Source organism: Leptodactylus fuscus, chromosome 7, assembly GCF_031893055.1.
Source record: "Leptodactylus fuscus isolate aLepFus1 chromosome 7, aLepFus1.hap2, whole genome shotgun sequence".
In the NCBI taxonomy this organism is placed as follows: Eukaryota; Metazoa; Chordata; class Amphibia; order Anura; family Leptodactylidae; genus Leptodactylus; species Leptodactylus fuscus.
In genome coordinates, this window is record NC_134271.1 from 1,309,955 (window position 1) to 1,332,390 (window position 22,436).

The following is a 22,436-nucleotide window of genomic DNA, read 5'->3' on the forward strand; positions in this document are numbered from 1 at the left end:
CTCATATACAGCGTATTATATACAGCATATCTTACACATCGTATACGGTGTATCATACATCTCATATACAGCGTATTATATACAGCGTATCTTACACATCGTATACAGTGTATCATACATCTCATATACAGCGTATTATATACAGCATATCTTACACATCGTATACGGTGTATCATACATCTCATATACAGCGTATTATATACAGCGTATCTTACACATCGTATACAGTGTATCATACATCTCATATACAGCGTATTATATACAGCGTATCTTACACATCGTATACAGTGTATCATACATCTCATATACAGCGTATTATATACAGTGTATCTTACACATTATATACTGCGTATCGTATACATCAAATACATCGTATCATACACGTTGTATACAGGGTATCATTTTAGTACTCAATGTTGCATCTTTGTGTTTGTTGCTAATATCGAAAAATTAGTCGATAAACCTGCCGAACAACATTCATGATAAAAGATATAACATACACCTGCAGGTATATATGTATCTGTACCTGCACCTGTATCTATCCCTGTACATATATCTGTACCTGTATCTATCCCTGTACTTATATCTGTACCTGTATCTATAGCTGTATCTATCCCTGTACATATATCTGTAGCTGTATCTATCCCTGTACATATATCTGTACCTGCACCTGTATCTATCCCTGTACATATATCTGTACCTGTATCTATAGCTGTATCTATCCCTGTACATATATCTGTACCTGCACCTGTATCTATCCCTGTACATATATCTGTTCCTGTATCTATCCCTGTACAAATATCTGTACCTGTATCTACAGCTGTATCTATCCCTGTACATATATCTGTACCTGTATCTATAGCTGTATCTATCCCTGTACATATATCTGTACCTGTATCTATAGCTGTATCTATCCCTGTACATATATCTGTACCTGCACCTGTATCTATCCCTGTACATATATCTGTACCTGTATCTATAGCTGTATCTATCCCTGTACATATATCTGTACCTGCACCTGTATCTATCCCTGTACATATATCTGTACCTGTATCTATAGCTGTATCTATCCCTGTACATATATCTGTACCTGCACCTGTATCTATCCCTGTACTTATATCTGTACCTGTATCTATAGCTGTATCTATCCCTGTACATATATCTGTACCTGTATCTATCCCTGTACTTATATCTGTACCTGTATCTATCCCTGTACATATATCTGTACCTGCACCTGTATCTATCCTTGTACATATATCTGTACCTGTATCTATAGCTGTATCTATCCCTGTACATATATCTGTACCTGCACCTATATCTATCCCTGTACATATATCTGTACCTGCACCTGTATCTATCCCTGTACATATATCTGTACCTGTATCTATAGCTGTATCTATCCCTGTACATATATCTGTACCTGCACCTGTATCTATCCCTGTACTTATATCTGTACCTGTATCTATAGCTGTATCTATCCCTGTACATATATCTTTACCTGTATCTATCCCTGTACTTATATCTGTACCTGTATCTATCCCTGTACATATATCTGTACCTGCACCTGTATCTATCCTTGTACATATATCTGTACCTGTATCTATAGCTGTATCTATCCCTGTACATATATCTGTACCTGCACCTGTATCTATCCTTGTACATATATCTATACCTGTATCTATAGCTGTATCTATCCCTGTACATATATCTGTACCTGCACCTGTATCTATCCCTGTACATATATCTGTACCTGTATCTATCCCTGTACATATATCTGTACCTGTATCTATCCCTGTACATATATCTGTACCTGTATCTATAGCTGTATCTATCCCTGTACATATATCTGCACCTGTATCTATCCCTGTACATATATCTGTACCTGTATCTATAGCTGTATCTATCCCTGTACATATATCTGTACCTGTATCTATACCTGTATCTATCCCTGTACATATATCTGTACCTGTATCTATAGCTGTATCTATCCCTGTACATATATCTGTACCTGTATCTATAGCTGTATCTATCCCTGTACATATATCTGTACCTGCACCTATATCTATCCCTGTACATATATCTGTACCTGCACCTGTATCTATCTCTGTACATATATCTGTACCTGTATATATAGCTGTATCTATCCCTGTACATATATCTGTACCTGCACCTATATCTATCCCTGTACATATATCTGTACCTGCACCTGTATCTATCTCTGTACATATATCTGTACCTGTATCTATAGCTGTATCTATCCCTGTACATATATCTGGACCTGTATCTATAGCTGTATCTATCCCTGTACATATATCTGTACCTGCACCTGTATCTATCCCTGTACATATATCTGTACCTGTATCTATAGCTGTATCTATCCCTGTACATATATCTATACCTGTATCTATAGCTGTATCTATCCCTGTACATATATCTGTACCTGTATCTATAGCTGTATCTATCCCTGTACATATATCTGTACCTGTATCTATAGCTGTATCTATCCCTCTACATATATCTGTACCTGTATCTATAGCTGTATCTATCCCTGTACATATATCTGTACCTGTCTCTATAGCTGTATCTATCCCTGTACATATATCTGTACCTGTATCTATAGCTGTATCTATCCCTCTACATATATCTGTACCTGTATCTATAGCTGTATCTATCCCTGTACATATATCTGTACCTGTATCTATAGCTGTATCTATCCCTCTACATATATCTGTACCTGTATCTATAGCTGTATCTATCCCTGTACATATATCTGTACCTGTATCTATAGCTGTATCTATCCCTCTACATATATCTGTATCTATAGCTGTATCTATCCCTGTACATATATCTGTACCTGCACCTGTATCTATCCCTCTACATATATCTGTACCTGCACCTATATCTATCCCTGTACATATATCTGTACCTGTATCTATAGCTGTATCTATCCCTGTACATATATCTGTACCTGCACCTGTATCTATCCCTGTACATATATCTGTACCTGTATCTATAGCTGTATCTATCCCTGTACATATATCTAAACCTGTGCAGTGATCTCATTACTGGTCAGTCCTGTCAGTGACGTCTGCTGCACCCCAAGTGTGAGAAGGAGCTATCGGAGCTCCCCCCGCGGTCAGGCTGTATAATCTACATCAGGCCGAGCGCAGATACTCCGCACACAGGACTACATGCTCCGGAGTCTTCTCTTCTTAGTTGCTCTGACTCCCGGGATCTTCTATCTGCTCTGAGCTTGTCTGTCCTGTTATCTATCACTGTATTATCTGTAACACTGAGTATCCCCAGGGTGGCACTAGTACAGGATTATCTTATCTTATCTTGTCACACTGTATTATTGATTGAACAATTTTTATTTTTATTTTTTCAATTTGCTGCTCAACTAACACAGTGACACCCAGATGTGAGGACGAGTGACTATTGTGGGTGCAGACGGTCAGTCCGAATGTCCCCACAGTGACCACAAACGCTGAGCGGCAGATTTGCTGATCGATTGTTACAGGCAAGCAGCAAAACTAACAATAGACAATTAGGATTTACTTATTGATTAGCAATTCATAGTGACACACAGTATACCGCCCCCTAGTGACCCACAAGCAGTATAATGTCCCCCCAGTGACTTCACACTGTACAATGTCCACTCAGTGCTCCCTACACAATACAAAGCCTCCTGCACATTACATTGTCCCCTCAGTGTCCCTCATACCATGCAGAACCTTCTTTGTGGTCCTCAGACAATCTAGTGCCCCCTGAGTGGCCGTACACTGAATAATGCCCCCTCAGTGCCCCCCACACAGTATACAGTATCCTCAGTGCCCCCCACACAGTATACAGTATCCTTAGTGCCCCCCACACAGTATACAGTATCCTCAGTGCCCCCCACACAGTATACAGTATCCTCAGTGCCCCCACACAGTATACAGTAACCTTAGTGCCCCCCACACAGTATACAGTATCCTCAGTGCCCCCCACACAGTATACAGTATCCTCAGTGCCCCCCACACAGTATACAGTATCCTCAGTGCCCCCCACACAGTATACAGTATCCTTAGTGCCCCCCACACAGTATACAGTATCCTCAGTGCCCCCCACACAGTATACAGTATCCTCAGTGCCCCCACACAGTATACAGTAACCTTAGTGCCCCCCACACAGTATACAGTATCCTTAGTGCCCCCCACACAGTATACAGTATCCTCAGTGCCCCCCACACAGTATACAGTATCCTCAGTGCCCCCCACACAGTATACAGTATCCTTAGTGCCCCCCCCACAGTATACAGTATCCTCAGTGCCCCCCACACAGTATACAGTATCCTCAGTGCCCCCCACACAGTATACAGTATCCTTAGTGCCCCCCACACAGTATACAGTATCCTTAGTGCCCCCTGAGTGGCCGTACACTGAATAATGCCCCCTCAGTGCCCCCCACACAGTATACAGTATCCTCAGTGCCCCCCACACAGTATACAGTATCCTCAGTGCCCCCCACACAGTATACAGTATCCTCAGTGCCCCCCACACAGTATACAGTATCCTCAGTGCCCCCACACAGTATACAGTAACCTTAGTGCCCCCCACACAGTATACAGTATCCTTAGTGCCCCCCACACAGTATACAGTATCCTTAGTGCCCCCCACACAGTATACAGTATCCTCAGTGCCCCCCACACAGTATACAGTATCCTCAGTGCCCCCCACACAGTATACAGTATCCTCAGTGCCCCCCACACAGTATACAGTATCCTTAGTGCCCCCCACACAGTATACAGTATCCTTAGTGCCCCTCACACAGTATACAGTATCCTCAGTGCCCCCCACACAGTATACAGTATCCTCAGTGCCCCCCACACAGTATACAGTATCCTTAGTGCCCCCCACACAGTATACAGTATCCTCAGTGCCCCCCACACAGTATACAGTATCCTCAGTGCCCCCCACACAGTATACAGTATCCTTAGTGCCCCCCACACAGTATACAGTATCCTTAGTGCCCCCTGAGTGGCCGTACACTGAATAATGCCCCCTCAGTGCCCCCCACACAGTATACAGTATCCTCAGTGCCCCCCACACAGTATACAGTATCCTCAGTGCCCCCCACACAGTATACAGTATCCTCAGTGCCCCCCACACAGTATACAGTATCCTCAGTGCCCCCACACAGTATACAGTAACCTTAGTGCCCCCCACACAGTATACAGTATCCTTAGTGCCCCCCACACAGTATACAGTATCCTTAGTGCCCCCCACACAGTATACAGTATCCTCAGTGCCCCCCACACAGTATACAGTATCCTTAGTGCCCCCCACACAGTATACAGTATCCTTAGTGCCCCCTGAGTGGCCGTACACTGAATAATGCCCCCTCAGTGCCCCCCACACAGTATACAGTATCCTCAGTGCCCCCCACACAGTATACAGTATCCTTAGTGCCCCCCACACAGTATACAGTATCCTCAGTGCCCCCCACACAGTATACAGTATCCTCAGTGCCCCCCACACAGTGTACAGTATCCTCAGTGCCCCCACACAGTATACAGTAACCTTAGTGCCCCCCACACAGTATACAGTATCCTCAGTGCCCCCCACACAATATACAGTATCCTTAGTGTCCCTCATGCAGCATACAGTAACCTTAGTGCCCCCCACACAGTATACAGTATCCTCAGTGCCCCCACACAGTATACAGTAACCTTAGTGCCCCCCACACAGTATACAGTATCCTCAGTGCCCCCCACACAGTATACAGTATCCTCAGTGCCCCCCACACAGTATACAGTATCCTCAGTGCCCCCCACACAGTATACAGTATCCTTAGTGCCCCCCACACAGTATACAGTATCCTTAGTGCCCCCCACACAGTATACAGTATCCTTAGTGCCCCCCACACAGTATACAGTATCCTTAGTGCCCCCCACACAGTATACAGTATCCTCAGTGCCCCCCACACAGTATACAGTATCCTCAGTGCCCCCCACACAGTATACAGTATCCTCAGTGTCCCCCACACAGTATACAGTATCCTCAGTGCCCCCCACACAGTATACAGTATCCTTAGTGCCCCCCACACAGTATACAGTATCCTTAGTGCCCACACACAGTATACAGTATCCTTAGTGTCCCCCACACAGTATACAGTATCCTCAGTGCCCCCCACACAGTATACAGTATCCTTAGTGCCCCCCACACAGTATACAGTATCCTTAGTGCCCCCACACAGTATACAGTATCCTTAGTGTCCCCCACACAGTATACAGTATCCTCAGTGCCCCCCACACAGTATACAGTATCCTCAGTGCCCCCCACACAGTATACAGTATCCTTAGTGCCCCCCACACAGTATACAGTATCCTCAGTGCCCCCCACACAGTATACAGTATCCTTAGTGCCCCCCACACAGTATATAGTATCCTTAGTGCCCCCCACACAGTATACAGTATCCTCAGTGCCCCCCACACAGTATACAGTATCCTCAGTGCCCCCCACACAGTATACAGTATCCTTAGTGCCCCCCACACAGTATACAGTATCCTTAGTGCCCCCCACACAGTATACAGTATCCTTAGTGTCCCCCACACAGTATACAGTACCCTTAGTTCCCCCCACACAGTATACAGTATCCTTAGTGCCCCCCACACAGTATACAGTATCCTTAGTGCCCCCCACATAGTATACAGTATCCTTAGTGCCCCCCACACAGTATACAGTATCCTCAGTGCCCCCACACAGTATACAGTATCCTCAGTGCCCCCCACACAGTATACAGTATCCTTAGTGCCCCCACACAGTATACAGTATCCTCAGTGCCCCCCACACAGTATACAGTATCCTTAGTGCCCCCCACACAGTATACAGTATCCTTAGTGCCCCCCCACAGTATACAGTATCCTTAGTGCCCCCCACAGTATATAGTATCCTCAGTGCCCCCCACACAGTATACAGTATCCTCAGTGCCCCCCACACAGTATACAGTATCCTTAGTGCCCTCCACACAGTATACAGTATCCTTAGTGCCCCCCACACAGTATACAGTATCCTCAGTGCCCCCCACACAGTATACAGTATCCTTAGTGCCCCCCACACAGTATACAGTATCCTCAGTGCCCCCCACACAGTATACAGTATCCTCAGTGCCCCCCACACAGTATACAGTATCCTCAGTGCCCCCCACACAGTATACAGTATCCTTAGTGCCCCCCACACAGTATACAGTATCCTCAGTGCCCCCCGCACAGTATACAGTATCCTTAGTGCCCCCCACACAGTATACAGTATCCTCAGTGCCCCCCACACAGTATACAGTATCCTCAGTGCTCCCCACACAGTATACAGTATCCTTAGTGCCCCCCACACAGTATACAGTATCCTCAGTGCCCCCCACACAGTATACAGTATCCTTAGTGCCCCCCACACAGTATACAGTATCCTCAGTGCCCCCCACACAGTATACAGTATCCTCAGTGCTCCCCACACAGTATACAGTATCCTCAGTGCCCCCCACACAGTATACAGTATCCTTAGTGCCCCCCACACAGTATACAGTATCCTCAGTGCCCCCCACACAGTATACAGTATCCTCAGTGCCCCCCACACAGTATACAGTATCCTCAGTGCTCCCCACACAGTATACAGTATCCTTAGTGCCCCCCACACAGTATACAGTATCCTTAGTGCCCCCCACACAGTATACAGTATCCTTAGTGCCCCCCACACAGTATACAGTATCCTCAGTGCCCCCCACACAGTATACAGTATCCTCAGTGCCCCCCACACAGTATACAGTATCCTCAGTGCCCCCCACACAGTATACAGTATCCTCAGTGCCCCCCACACAGTATACAGTATCCTCAGTGCCCCCCACACAGTATACAGTATCCTCAGTGCCCCCCACACAGTATACAGTATCCTCAGTGCCCCCCACACAGTATACAGTATCCTCAGTGCCCCCCACACAGTATACAGTATCCTTAGTGCCCCCCACACAGTATACAGTATCCTCAGTGCCCCCCACACAGTATACAGTATCCTCAGTGCCCCCCACACAGTATACAGTATCCTCAGTGCCCCCCACACAGTATACAGTATCCTCAGTGTCCCCCACACAATATACAGTATCCTCAGTGCCCCCCACACAGTATACAGTATCCTTAGTGCCCCCCACACAGTATACAGTATCCTTAGTGCCCCCCACACAGTATACAGTATCCTCAGTGCCCCCCACACAGTATACAGTATCCTCAGTGCCCCCCACACAGTATACAGTATCCTCAGTGCCCCCACACAGTATACAGTATCCTTAGTGCCCCCCACACAGTATACAGTATCCTCAGTGCCCCCCACACAGTATACAGTATCCTTAGTGCCCCCCACACAGTATACAGTATCCTCAGTGCCCCCCACACAGTATACAGTATCCTTAGTGCCCCCCACACAGTATACAGTATCCTCAGTGCCCCCCACACAGTATACAGTATCCTTAGTGCCCCCCACACAGTATACAGTATCCTCAGTGCCCCCCACACAGTATACAGTATCCTCGGTGTCCCTCATGCAGTATATTGGTCATACAGTGGCCTCCCACATTATAATGCCCCATTAGTTGTCTGCACACCATATGACGCCCCCTTATGGCCGCACCAGGACAGGTAATAAATAAGGGTGCGGTCACCTCTGGTACGGTGTTATATGCTGGGACGGGGCAGTTACGTACAATCGGCTTCTTACTTTCCTTCTGCTCTAATTACTTTATTCCTGATTGAGGTGACGTTGCGGCTGAGTCAGTAACGCGCCCGGATCAGTATTGTGGATTATAATGAGGGATTATCCTCAGCGGCGCTCACACCCTGCCAGGTAACACGAGCGCCAGCTAATAATACCGCACAACATGGAGAGAACCAGAAGACACAAAAACTGGATAAAAACACAAATAAACGACTAAACATAAACCATGAAGATCCCTCGTCCCCTCCCAGGTCTGTCGCACACTGGCACATTGGTGACTGGTAGTAGAGGGCGCTGCGCCACCATAGGCAGGAATGTACGCGCTACGTGTACGACATGGGATTATAGTCATATAGAATCTGTAAGTCTGATTGTTAAGGCAGGAAAACCCCTTTAAAGAGGAGCGGTCACCAGATCGGAACCGCAACAACATCATCTGATCAGCGCTGTCACCAGATCGGAACCGCAACATCATCATCTGATCAGCACTGTCACCAGATCGGAACCGCAACATCATCATCTGATCAGCACTGTCACCAGATCGGAACCGCAACATCATCATCTGATCAGCACTGTCACCAGATCGGAACCGCAACAACATCATCTGATCAGCGCTGTCACCAGATCGGAACTGCAACAACATCTGTCCCATATGGTGTAGTATATAGAGGATCTCAGGCGCAGACCATTACACCTGCACTAGCTAGACCAGGGGCGCAGACCATTACACCTGCACTAGCTAGACCAGGGGCGCAGACCATTACACCTGCACTAGCTAGACCAGGGCTGCAGACCATTACACCTGCACTAGCTAGACCAGGGCTGCAGACCATTACACCTGCACTAGCTAGACCAGGGCTGCAGACCATTACACCTGCACTAGCTAGACCAGGGGCGCAGACCATTACACCTGCACTAGCTAGACCAGGGCTGCAGACCATTACACCTGCACTAGCTAGACCAGGGCTGCAGACCATTACACCTGCACTAGCTAGACCAGGGCTGCAGACCATTACACCTGCACTAGCTAGACCAGGGGCGCAGACCATTACACCTGCACTAGCTAGACCAGGGGCGCAGACCATTACACCTGCACTAGCTAGACCAGGGGCGCAGACCATTACACCTGCACTAGCTAGACCAGGGGCGCAGACCATTACACCTGCACTAGCTAGACCAGGGCTGCAGACCATTACACCTGCACTAGCTAGACCAGGGCTGCAGACCATTACACCTGCACTAGCTAGACCAGGGCTGCAGACCATTACACCTGCACTAGCTAGACCAGGGCTGCAGACCATTACACCTGCACTAGCTAGACCAGGGCTGCAGACCATTACACCTGCACTAGCTAGACCAGGGCTGCAGACCATTACACCTGCACTAGCTAGACCAGGGGCGCAGACCATTACACCTGCACTAGCTAGACCAGGGCTGCAGACCATTACACCTGCACTAGCTAGACCAGGGGCGCAGACCATTACACCTGCACTAGCTAGACCAGGGCCGAAGACCATTACACCTGCACTAGCTAGACCAGGGCTGCAGACCATTACACCTGCACTAGCTAGACCAGGGGCGCAGACCATTACACCTGCACTAGCTAGACCAGGGCTGCAGACCATTACACCTGCACTAGCTAGACCAGGGCTGCAGACCATTACACCTGCACTAGCTAGACCAGGGCTGCAGACCATTACACCTGCACTAGCTAGACCAGGGGCGCAGACCATTACACCTGCACTAGCTAGACCAGGGCTGCAGACCATTACACCTGCACTAGCTAGACCAGGGCTGCAGACCATTACACCTGCACTAGCTAGACCAGGGCTGCAGACCATTACACCTGCACTAGCTAGACCAGGGCTGCAGACCATTACACCTGCACTAGCTAGACCAGGGCTGCAGACCATTACACCTGCACTAGCTAGACCAGGGCTGCAGACCATTACACCTGCACTAGCTAGACCAGGGGCGCAGACCATTACACCTGCACTAGCTAGACCAGGGCTGCAGACCATTACACCTGCACTAGCTAGACCAGGGGCGCAGACCATTACACCTGCACTAGCTAGACCAGGGGCGCAGACCATTACACCTGCACTAGCTAGACCAGGGGCGCAGACCATTACACCTGCACTAGCTAGACCAGGGCTGCAGACCATTACACCTGCACTAGCTAGACCAGGGGCGCAGACCATTACACCTGCACTAGCTAGACCAGGGGCGCAGACCATTACACCTGCACTAGCTAGACCAGGGCTGCAGACCATTACACCTGCACTAGCTAGACCAGGGGCGCAGACCATTACACCTGCACTAGCTAGACCAGGGGCGCAGAGCATTACACCTGCACTAGCTAGACCAGGGGCGCAGACCATTACACCTGCACTAGCTAGACCAGGGCTGCAGACCATTACACCTGCACTAGCTAGACCAGGGCTGCAGACCATTACACCTGCACTAGCTAGACCAGGGCTGCAGACCATTACACCTGCACTAGCTAGACCAGGGCTGCAGACCATTACACCTGCACTACCTATATCAGGGCTGCAGACCATTACACCTGCACTAGCTAGACCAGGGCTGCAGACCATTACACCTGCACTAGCTAGACCAGGGCTGCAGACCATTACACCTGCACTAGCTAGACCAGGGCTGCAGACCATTACACCTGCACTAGCTAGACCAGGGCTGCAGACCATTACACCTGCACTAGCTAGACCAGGGGCGCAGACCATTACACCTGCACTAGCTAGACCAGGGCTGCAGACCATTACACCTGCACTAGCTAGACCAGGGGCGCAGACCATTACACCTGCACTAGCTAGACCAGGGGCGCAGACCATTACACCTGCACTAGCTAGACCAGGGGCGCAGACCATTACACCTGCACTAGCTAGACCAGGGGCGCAGACCATTACACCTGCACTAGCTAGACCAGGGGCGCAGACCATTACACCTGCACTAGCTAGACCAGGGCTGCAGACCATTACACCTGCACTAGCTAGACCAGGGCTGCAGACCATTACACCTGCACTAGCTAGACCAGGGGCGCAGACCATTACACCTGCACTACCTATATCAGGGCTGCAGAACATTACACCTGCACTACCTATATCAGGGCTGCAGACCATTACACCTGCACTACCTATATCAGGGCTGCAGAACATTACACCTGCACTAGCTAGACCAGGGCTGCAGACCATTACACCTGCACTAGCTAGACCAGGGCTGCAGACCATTACACCTGCACTAGCTAGACCAGGGGCGCAGACCATTACACCTGCACTAGCTAGACCAGGTGCGCAGACCATTACACCTGCACTAGCTAGACCAGGGCTGCAGACTATTACACCTGCACTAGCTAGACCAGGGCTGCAGACCTGCACACCTGCACTAGCTAGACCAGGGGCGCAGACCATTACACCTGCACTAGCTAGACCAGGGCTGCAGACCATTACACCTGCACTAGCTAGACCAGGGCTGCAGACCATTACACCTGCACTAGCTAGACCAGGGCTGCAGACCATTACACCTGCACTAGCTAGACCAGGGGCGCAGACCATTACACCTGCACTAGCTAGACCAGGGGCGCAGACCATTACACCTGCACTAGCTAGACCAGGGCTGCAGACCATTACACCTGCACTAGCTAGACCAGGGGAGCAGACCATTACACCTGCACTAGCTAGACCAGGGGAGCAGACCATTACACCTGCACTAGCTAGACCAGGGGCGCAGACCATTACACCTGCACTAGCTAGACCAGGGGCGCAGACCATTACACCTGCACTAGCTAGACCAGGGCTGCAGACCATTACACCTGCACTAGCTAGACCAGGGCTGCAGACCATTACACCTGCACTAGCTAGACCAGGGGCGCACACAGGCGGCTCAGTGGACATTGCGGTGCAAACTCAGTGGTCATTGAAGTGGCAGCTCAGAGTCAGCGTGGTGGCGGCTCAGTGGTGAACATTGTGGTGGCTCCATGGACAGCACGGTGGTGCCTCAGTGGTCAGCACAGGTGTTGGCTCAGTCTTGAGTGCAGTCCCGGCTCAGTGGTCAGCACGAAGGTGACTCTGTGGTCAGGGCGGTGATGGCTCAGTGGTCAGTGTGGAGGTGGCTCAATGGTCAGCGCAGTGGCGGCTCAGTGGTTAACACAGAGGTGACTCAGTGGTCAGCGCAGTGGTGGCTCAATGGTCAGTATGATGGCGGCTCAGTGGTTAGCACAGAGGTGGCTCAGTAGTCAGCATGGAGGCTCAATGGTCAGTATGATGGCGGCTCAGTGGTTAGCACAGAGGTGGCTCAGTAGTCAGCATGGAGGCTCAATGGTCAGTATGATGGCGGCTCAGTGGTTAGCACAGAGGTGGCTCAGTAGTCAGCATGGAGGCTCAATGGTCAGTATGATGGCGGCTCAGTGGTTAGCACAGAGGTGGCTCAGTGGTCAGCGCAGTGGTGGCTCAATGGTCAGTATAATGGCGGCTCAGTGGTTAGCACAGAGGTGGCTCAGTGGTCAGCACAGAGATGGCTCAATGGTCAGTGCAGTGTCGGCTCGGTGGTCAGCATGGAGGTGGCTCAGTGGTCATCATAGAGGTGGCTCAGTGGTCAGCATGGAGGTGGCTCAGTGGTCAGCATAGAGGTGGCTCAGTGGTCAGTGCAGTGTCGGCTCAGTGGTCAGCATGGAGGCGGCTCAGTGGTCATCATAGAGGTGGCTCAGTGGTCAGTGCAGTATCGGCTCAGTGGTCAGCATGGAGGTGACTCAGTAGTCAACACAATGTCGGCTCAGTGGAGTGGCGGCTCAGTGGTTAGCACAGAGGTGGCTCAGTGGTTAGCACAGAGGTGGCTCAATGGTCAGCACTGTTGCCGCGCAGCGCTGGAGACCTAGGTTTGAATCCAGCCATGGAGTTTGTATGTTCTCCCCGAATTTGGTGGTTTCCTCCCACACTCCAACGACATTCTGATAGAGAACTTAGATTGTGCGCCCAACATGAGAGAGATCAGTACAGCGCTGCGGAATATGACGGAGATATACAAAGAAATACAGGAATTGTAAAGGGCTTGTTCATGGAGTTTCCTTTGTGGTGCGGGGTCTGACCCCAGGTCTCATGTCCTGCCCCCCGGTGACCCCTGGAGAGGTCGGTAAGTAGAAGACTATAAATCTATAGAAACAACGAATAGACCAATACACAAATGTCACAGACAGCACCACATGCAGACACACACCGTGACCAGCAGGGGGCAGGCTTTGCTTGGTTTTCTATCTTGAGATTCCGCATGTTGAGACTGGGGTGAGCGGAGTCATGTAATGGTGGTTATTAGGAGATACCGGCTGAGGAGCGAATCCTACGGCCGCCATTAATGGACAATGTGGACGATGAAGACGAGCGGCAAGAATCACAAGTCCTCAGAGCAGAGCCCCTCCCCCATCACCTATGGCCTATCAGATGATAGTATGACACCGTATACACTGCACTATCTCTGCACTACCTGCACTGTGCTGCTGTGTGGCCAGCCGCCTGGCATTATAGGGTTAAGTACAATAGTGTTCAAATACTTTATCATTGGTGTCTCCGACACTTCTAGAAGTTTCTAAAGGATCTTCTTCCACCCGAACATCATTGTTGGTGGTGGCCGGAATAAGTGCAGAGGGTCAGACCATGTGACCGCGCCATTGCTGTAATATAATAGGCATCGCCCCCTCAGCGGTCACATGGGGGCGCAGCCTGAAGCCCCATAACCTGCAGGTGTAACAGATACCAATGAGGCGACGTCTCGGGGGCTTTATTAATAATAAACAAACAGCAAAATGATAATGAAACAATGTAACGATTGTGTCCTGCAGTCACGTATACAGTATATACATTCATCTATATGGACTCAGCGTGCAGAAAGAGACTGTGCAGCAGCAATACCCACCTGCTATCTACCCAATATCTACCTGATATGTACCCTATATGTGCCTGATATGTACCCTATACCCATCTGATATCTACCTGATATCTACCCTATACCCACCTGATATCTACCCTATATCTACCTGATATGTACCCTATATCTACCCGATATCTACCTGATATGTACCCTATATCTATCCAATATATAGCCTATATCTACCTGATATGTACCCTATATCTACCCGATATCTACCTGATATGTACCCTATATCTACCCGATATCTACCCTAGATCTACCTGATATGTACCCTATATCTACCCGATATCTACCCTAGATCTACCTGATATGTACCCTATATCTACCCAATATCTACCCTATATCTACCTGATATGTACCCTATATCTACCCGATATCTACCTGATATGTACCATATATGTACCCTATATGTACCCTATATCTACCTAATATGTACCCTATATCTACCTGATATGTACCCTATATCTACCCAATATCTACCTGATATGTACCCTATATCTACCCAATATCTACCTGATATGTACCCTATATCTACCCAATATCTACCTGATATGTACCCTATATCTACCCGATATGTACCCTATATCTACCCAATATCTACCTGATATGTACCATATATGTACCCTATATGTACCCTATATCTACCTAATATGTACCCTATATCTACCTGATATGTACCCTATATCTACCCAATATCTACCTGATATGTACCCTATATCTACCCAATATCTACCTGATATGTACCCTATATCTACCCAATATCTACCTGATATGTACCCTATATCTACCCAATATCTACCTGATATGTACCCTATATCTACCCAATATCTACCTGATATGTACCCTATATCTACCCGATATGTACCCTATATCTACCCAATATCTACCTGATATGTACCCTATATCTACCCGATATGTACCCTATATCTACCCGATATGTACCCTATATCTACCTGATATGTACCCTATATCTACCTGATATGTACCCTATATCTACCTGATATGTACCCTATATCTACCCAATATCTACCTGATATGTACCCTATATCTACCCGATATGTACCCTATATCTACCCAATATCTACCTGATATGTACCCTATATCTACCTGATATGTACCCTATATCTACCCAATATCTACCTGATATGTACCCTATATCTACCTGATATGTACCCTATATCTACCTGATATGTACCCTATATCTACCCGATATGTACCTGATATGTACCCTATATCTACCTGATATGTACCCTATATCTACCTGATATGTACCCTATATCTACCCAATATGTACCTGATATGTACCCTATATCTACCTGATATGTACCCTATATCTACCCTATATCTACCTGATATGTACCCTATATCTACCCGATATGTACCTGATATGTACCCTATATCTACCTGATATGTACCCTATATCTACCTGATATGTACCCTATATCTACCCAATATCTACCTGATATGTACCCTATATCTACCTGATATGTACCCTATATCTACCTGATATGTACCCTATATCTACCCAATATGTACCTGATATGTACCCTATATCTACCTGATATGTACCCTATATCTACCCTATATCTACCTGATATGTACCCTATATCTACCCGATATGTACCTGATATGTACCCTATATCTACCTGATATGTACCCTATATCTACCTGATATGTACCCTATATCTACCCAATATGTACCTGATATGTACCCTATATCTACCTGATATGTACCCTATATCTACCCTATATCTACCTGATATGTACCCTATATCTACCCGATATGTACCTGATATGTACCCTATATCTACCCGATATGTACCTGATATGTACCCTATATATACCTGATATGTACCCTATATCTACCCGATATGTACCCTATATCTACCCAATATCTACCCTATATCTACCCGATATGTACCTGATATGTACCCTATATCTACCTGATATGTACCCTATATCTACCCTATATCTACCTGATATGTACCCTATATCTACCCGATATGTACCTGATATGTACCCTATATCTACCTGATATGTACCCTATATCTACCCGATATGTACCCTATATCTACCCAATATCTACCTGATATGTACCCTATATCTACCTGATATGTACCCTATATCTACCCGATATGTACCTGATATGTACCCTATATCTACCCGATATGTACCTGATATGTACCCTATATCTACCCGATATGTACCTGATATGTACCCTATATCTACCTGATATGTACCCTATATCTACCTGATATGTACCTGATATGTACCCTATATATACCTGATATGTACCCTATATCTACCCTATATCTACCTGATATGTACCCTATATCTACCCGATATGTACCTGATATCTACCCTATATCTACCTGATATGTACCCTATATCTACCCGATATGTACCTGATATGTACCCTATATCAACCTGATATGTACCCTATATCTACCCGATATGTACCTGATATGTACCCTATATCTACCTGATATGTACCCTATATCTACCCTATATCTACCTGATATGTACCCTATATCTACCCGATATGTACCTGATATGTACCCTATATCTACCTGATATGTACCCTATATCTACCCGATATGTACCCTATATCTACCCAATATCTACTTGATATCTACCCTATATCTACCTGATATGTACCCTATATCTACCCGATATGTACCTGATATGTACCCTATATCTACCTGATATGTACCCTATATCTACCTGATATGTACCCTATATCTACCCTATATCTACCTGATATGTACCCTATATCTACCTGATAGGCTTCCACTGTCAGGTGGGTGGGACTTAGACTATCTACTCAGGACAAGGACAGCCCACCTGAGAAAGCCTCATTAGCATATTGGATGCTACCAGCAATGATTGCTCAGAGACAGCGGGGTCAAGAGGCAGCTAACGAGCGATGCAAAGAGGTGGAGGGGTCCCCTTTAACCCCTGACTCACCAGGTCACCTACCCATCCTCTAGGCAGTCCTTATTATCAGGGACCCTCACTCTCCCAATCCATGGAGTTTCCAGACCCCACCGATCAGACCCGAAGGACATATCCTTGTGGAGGAGCCAGAAATGTCTTTAATGGGAAATCCCTTTAACAAGTTTTGTCAACGTCGAACCTCAAAACCCTCCAGAAAATCAAAAGAGCGGAGGGGGGGGGGGGAGGAGGCAACATGTAAAAGTACAGAGGAGCAGACGGGTGACCTGTATATAGAACCAGCAGTCTATAGAACCAGCAGTCTATAGAACCAGCAGTATATAGAACCAGCAGTCTATAGAACCAGCAGTCTATAGAACCAGCAGTCTATAGAACCACCAGTATATAGAACCAGCAGTCTATAGAACCAGCAGTCTATAGAACCAGCAGTCTATAGAACCACCAGTATATAGAACCAGCAGTCTATAGAACCAGCAGTATATAGAACCAGCAGTCTATAGAACCACCAGTCTATAGAACCAGCAGTCTATAGAACCAGCAGTCTATAGAACCAGCAGTCTATAGAACCAGCAGTCTATAGAACCACCAGTCTATAGAACCAGCACTATATAGAACCACCAGTCTATAGAACCAGCAGTATATAGAACCACCAGTATATAGAACCAGCAGTCTATAGAACCAGCAGTATATAGAACCAGCAGTCTATAGAACCACCAGTCTATAGAACCAGCAGTCTATAGAACCAGCAGTCTATAGAACCAGCAGTCTATAGAACCAGCACTATATAGAACCAGCAGTCTATAGAACCAGCAGTCTATAGAACCACCAGTCTATAGAACCAGCAGTATATAGAACCAGCAGTCTATAGAACCAGCAGTCTATAGAACCACCAGTCTATAGAACCACCAGTCTATAGAACCAGCAGTCTATAGAACCAGCAGTATATAGAACCAGCAGTATATAGAACCAGCAGTCTATAGAACCAGCAGTCTATAGAACCAGCACTATATAGAACCACCAGTCTATAGAACCACCAGTCTATAGAACCAGCAGTCTATAGAACCACCAGTCTATAGAACCACCAGTATATAGAACCAGCAGTCTATAGAACCAGCAGTCTATAGAACCAGCAGTCTATAGAACCACCAGTCTATAGAACCAGCACTATATAGAACCAGCACTATATAGAACCAGCAGTCTATAGAACCAGCAGTCTATAGAACCACCAGTCTATAGAACCACCAGTATATAGAACCAGCAGTCTATAGAACCAGCACTATATAGAACCAGTAGTCTATAGAACCAGCACTATATAGAACCAGCAGTCTATAGAACCACCAGTCTATAGAACCAGCAGTCTATAGAACCACCAGTCTATAGAACCAGCAGTCTATAGAACCAGCAGTATATAGAACCACCAGTATATAGAACCACCAGTCTATAGAACCACCAGTCTATAGAACCAGCAGTATATAGAACCAGCAGTCTATAGAACCAGCAGTCTATAGAACCACCAGTCTATAGAACCACCAGTCTATAGAACCAGCAGTCTATAGAACCAGCAGTATATAGAACCAGCAGTATATAGAACCACCAGTCTATAGAACCAGCAGTCTATAGAACCAGCAGTCTATAGAACCAGCACTATATAGAACCACCAGTCTATAGAACCACCAGTCTATAGAACCAGCAGTCTATAGAACCAGCAGTCTATAGAACCACCAGTCTATAGAACCACCAGTATATAGAACCAGCAGTCTATAGAACCAGCAGTCTATAGAACCAGCAGTCTATAGAACCACCAGTCTATAGAACCAGCAGTCTATAGAACCAGCACTATATAGAACCAGCAGTCTATAGAACCAGCAGTCTATAGAACCACCAGTCTATAGAACCACCAGTATATAGAACCAGCAGTCTATAGAACCAGCACTATATAGAACCAGCAGTCTATAGAACCAGCACTATATAGAACCAGCAGTCTATAGAACTACCAGTCTATAGAACCACCAGTCTATAGAACCACCAGTCTATAGAACCAGCAGTCTATAGAACCAGCAGTCTATAGAACCACCAGTATATAGAACCAGCAGTCTATAGAACCAGCAGTCTATAGAACCACCAGTCTATAGAACCACCAGTCTATAGAACCAGCAGTCTATAGAACCACCAGTATATAGAACCACCAGTATATAGAACCAGCAGTCTATAGAACCAGCAGTCTATAGAACCACCAGTATATAGAACCAGCAGTCTATAGAACCAGCAGTATATAGAACCAGCAGTCTATAGAACCACCAGTATATAGAACCAGCAGTCTATAGAACCAGCAGTCTATAGAACCACCAGTATATAGAACCAGCAGTATATAGAACCACCAGTATATAGAACCAGCAGTATATAGAACCAGCAGTCTATAGAACCAGCAGTCTATAGAACCAGCAGTCTATAGAACCAGCAGTCTATAGAACCACCAGTATATAGAACCAGCAGTATATAGAACCACCAGTATATAGAACCAGCAGTCTATAGAACCAGCAGTCTATAGAACCAGCAGTATATAGAACCAGCAGTCTATAGAACCAGCAGTATATAGAACCAGCAGTCTATAGAACCAGCAGTATATAGAACCACCAGGGCCGTGGGGATACAGCATTTATATGTTAGGCTGACAGTATACAGAAGGACCCGCTGCACATGAAGGTCCTCCAGACGTCATGCTCTAGCTCTCAGACGAGTCCTCCGCCTCTTCGGTGGAACCATCACTCTCCAGGTCGGGACGTCGTCGGGTGGGTAAAGCCTTCTTAGGAGAGGCCACACGAGTAATATCCCGAGAAGGTGGAAGAAGGCTGGAGACTGACGGGGGCGCAATGGAGCAGGCAGATAACTGAGCGACACTGCCAGAAGAATAAGGGTGAGCAGAGAATGTAAGGATTAGACAAGAGGGCTGACTGAAGAGACCACTGCTAAGAAAGTACCTAAAGAATTGGCAACTGTCAGTCTATTCTTAGGCTTAGTGGCCAGAGAGACAATTGCAGGATACAGTAACTTTTATAAAATAAAAAATACGGACAGGGACATGGAAAGATAAATGTAAAATCCTCAAAAATTCTTAAAAAATATGTTAAACATAAAAACTGCGTACAAAGAGGTGATTTCTGGGGACACAATCTGTGTAAGTGACCTGCAATACCTGATGTGGCCTGTGAACACGAGTGGCGCTATAAGAAGAAAAATACAGCCCTATTCTAATGCACAGGTATATACATACAGTAGAGAGCCACGTCCGTCCACTTACATTCTGTCCAGCTCCGTGTCCAGCGCGTCATCTACTAACAGATCCGCTTTATCCGGCAAAGCCCCTGCGGAGAGCAGAGTGATAATAAGCAGCAGCACAATACAATGACGGATATACCGGCCTGAAATCATAACAGCGTGCGCCCCTCCATTCATAGCCCTCGTCTATCTCCGCTGGTCCACTGCAATGAATGGAGCGACCGCCGCACTTTCCAGACAGACGCTCCAATCAAAGCCGGGGTGCAAAGAAAGCCAAAGCAGCCAAAATGGCTAACAAAGGGGTTAACAAGATGCCGACTATAGAGCCAAGTGATCAGCAAGATGGAGCAAGCAGTGGAGGCGACTGGCCCACATCTATGAGCCACGTCCAGGATATAACCCTTTCATTACCTCCATGCATTCGGCCTAAGGACCCTGCAGGGCGGGGAGATCCCCCCGTACACATGAAGGTCCACTTGATCTCTCGTACATTCCTGCTAGGAATTCAGCTTTGCAGAACAGGTGCAATAAAGGCAAAAGCAAGAACGAGGAGACAAAACCTGAGACATTGCCGTGGAAAATCCCCCTGATGGCTCCAGCGCAATAGGCAGCAGAAATGGTCCCAAGCTAAAAATAACCCAAAGTCTGCTCTTTGAAGTAGGAAGCAGAGAAGTGGCTGACATTACAGCCTTGTGTGTGAACTGAGTAATAAACCAGCTACATGGAGGGGGTCGTGTGTGTCCTGCCTGTGAGAGCTACATGGAGGGGTCGTGTGTGTCCTGCCTGTGAGAGCTGCATGGAGGGGGTCGTGTGTGTCCTGCCTGTGAGAACTACATGGAGGGGTCGTGTGTGTACTGCCTGTGAGAGCTACATGGAGGGGGTCATGTGTGTCCTGCCTGTGAGAGCTGCATGGAGGGGGTCGTGTGTGTCCTGCCTGTGAGAGCTACATGGAGGGGGTCGTGTGTCCTGCCTGTGAGAGCTACATGGAGGGGTCGTGTGTGTCCTGCCTGTGAGAGCTGCATGGAGGGGGTCGTGTGTGTCCTGCCTGTGAGAACTACATGGAGGGGTCGTGTGTGTACTGCCTGTGAGAGCTACATGGAGGGGGTCATGTGTGTCCTGCCTGTGAGAGCTACATGGAGGGGGTCGTGTGTGTCCTGCCTGTGAGAGCTACATGGAGGGGGTTGTGTGTCCTGCCTGTGAGAGCTGCATGGAGGGGGTTGTGTGTGTCCTGTCTGTGAGAGCTACATGGAGGGGGTCGTGTGTGTCCTGCCTGTGAGAGCTGCATGGAGGGGGTCGTGTGTGTCCTGCCTGTGAGAGCTACATGGAGGGCGTCGTGTGTGTCCTGCCTGTGAGAGCTACATGGAGGGGGTCGTGTGTGTCCTGCCTGTGAGAGCTACATGGAGGGGGTCGTGTGTGCCCTGCCTGTGAGAGCTACATGGAGGGGGTCGTGTGTGTCCTGCCTGTGAGAGCTACATGGAGGGGGTTGTGTGTGTCCTGCCTGTGAGAGCTACATGGAGGGGGTCGTGTGTGTCC

General features: G+C 47.4%; 1 protein-coding gene across 4 annotated transcripts in view; it reads right to left on the bottom strand.

The window, feature by feature from the left end:
* Positions 1 to 22,436, bottom strand: part of CSTPP1 (centriolar satellite-associated tubulin polyglutamylase complex regulator 1) — a 101,197-nt gene that overhangs the window by 1,653 nt on the left and 77,108 nt on the right. For 2 of the 4 annotated variants that reach the window (XM_075280745.1, XM_075280742.1), the window contains 2 exons: positions 20,926 to 20,989; positions 20,244 to 20,524 (listed from right to left, as the gene is read on the bottom strand). In XM_075280745.1, the coding sequence (XP_075136846.1) occupies positions 20,350 to 20,524; positions 20,926 to 20,989 (239 nt within the window). In that variant the 3' untranslated portion in view covers positions 20,244 to 20,349. Of the gene's footprint in view, positions 1 to 20,243; positions 20,525 to 20,921; positions 20,990 to 22,436 lie in introns of those variants that run through there. The other 2 variants (XM_075280744.1, XM_075280743.1) reach the window with 2 other exon arrangements.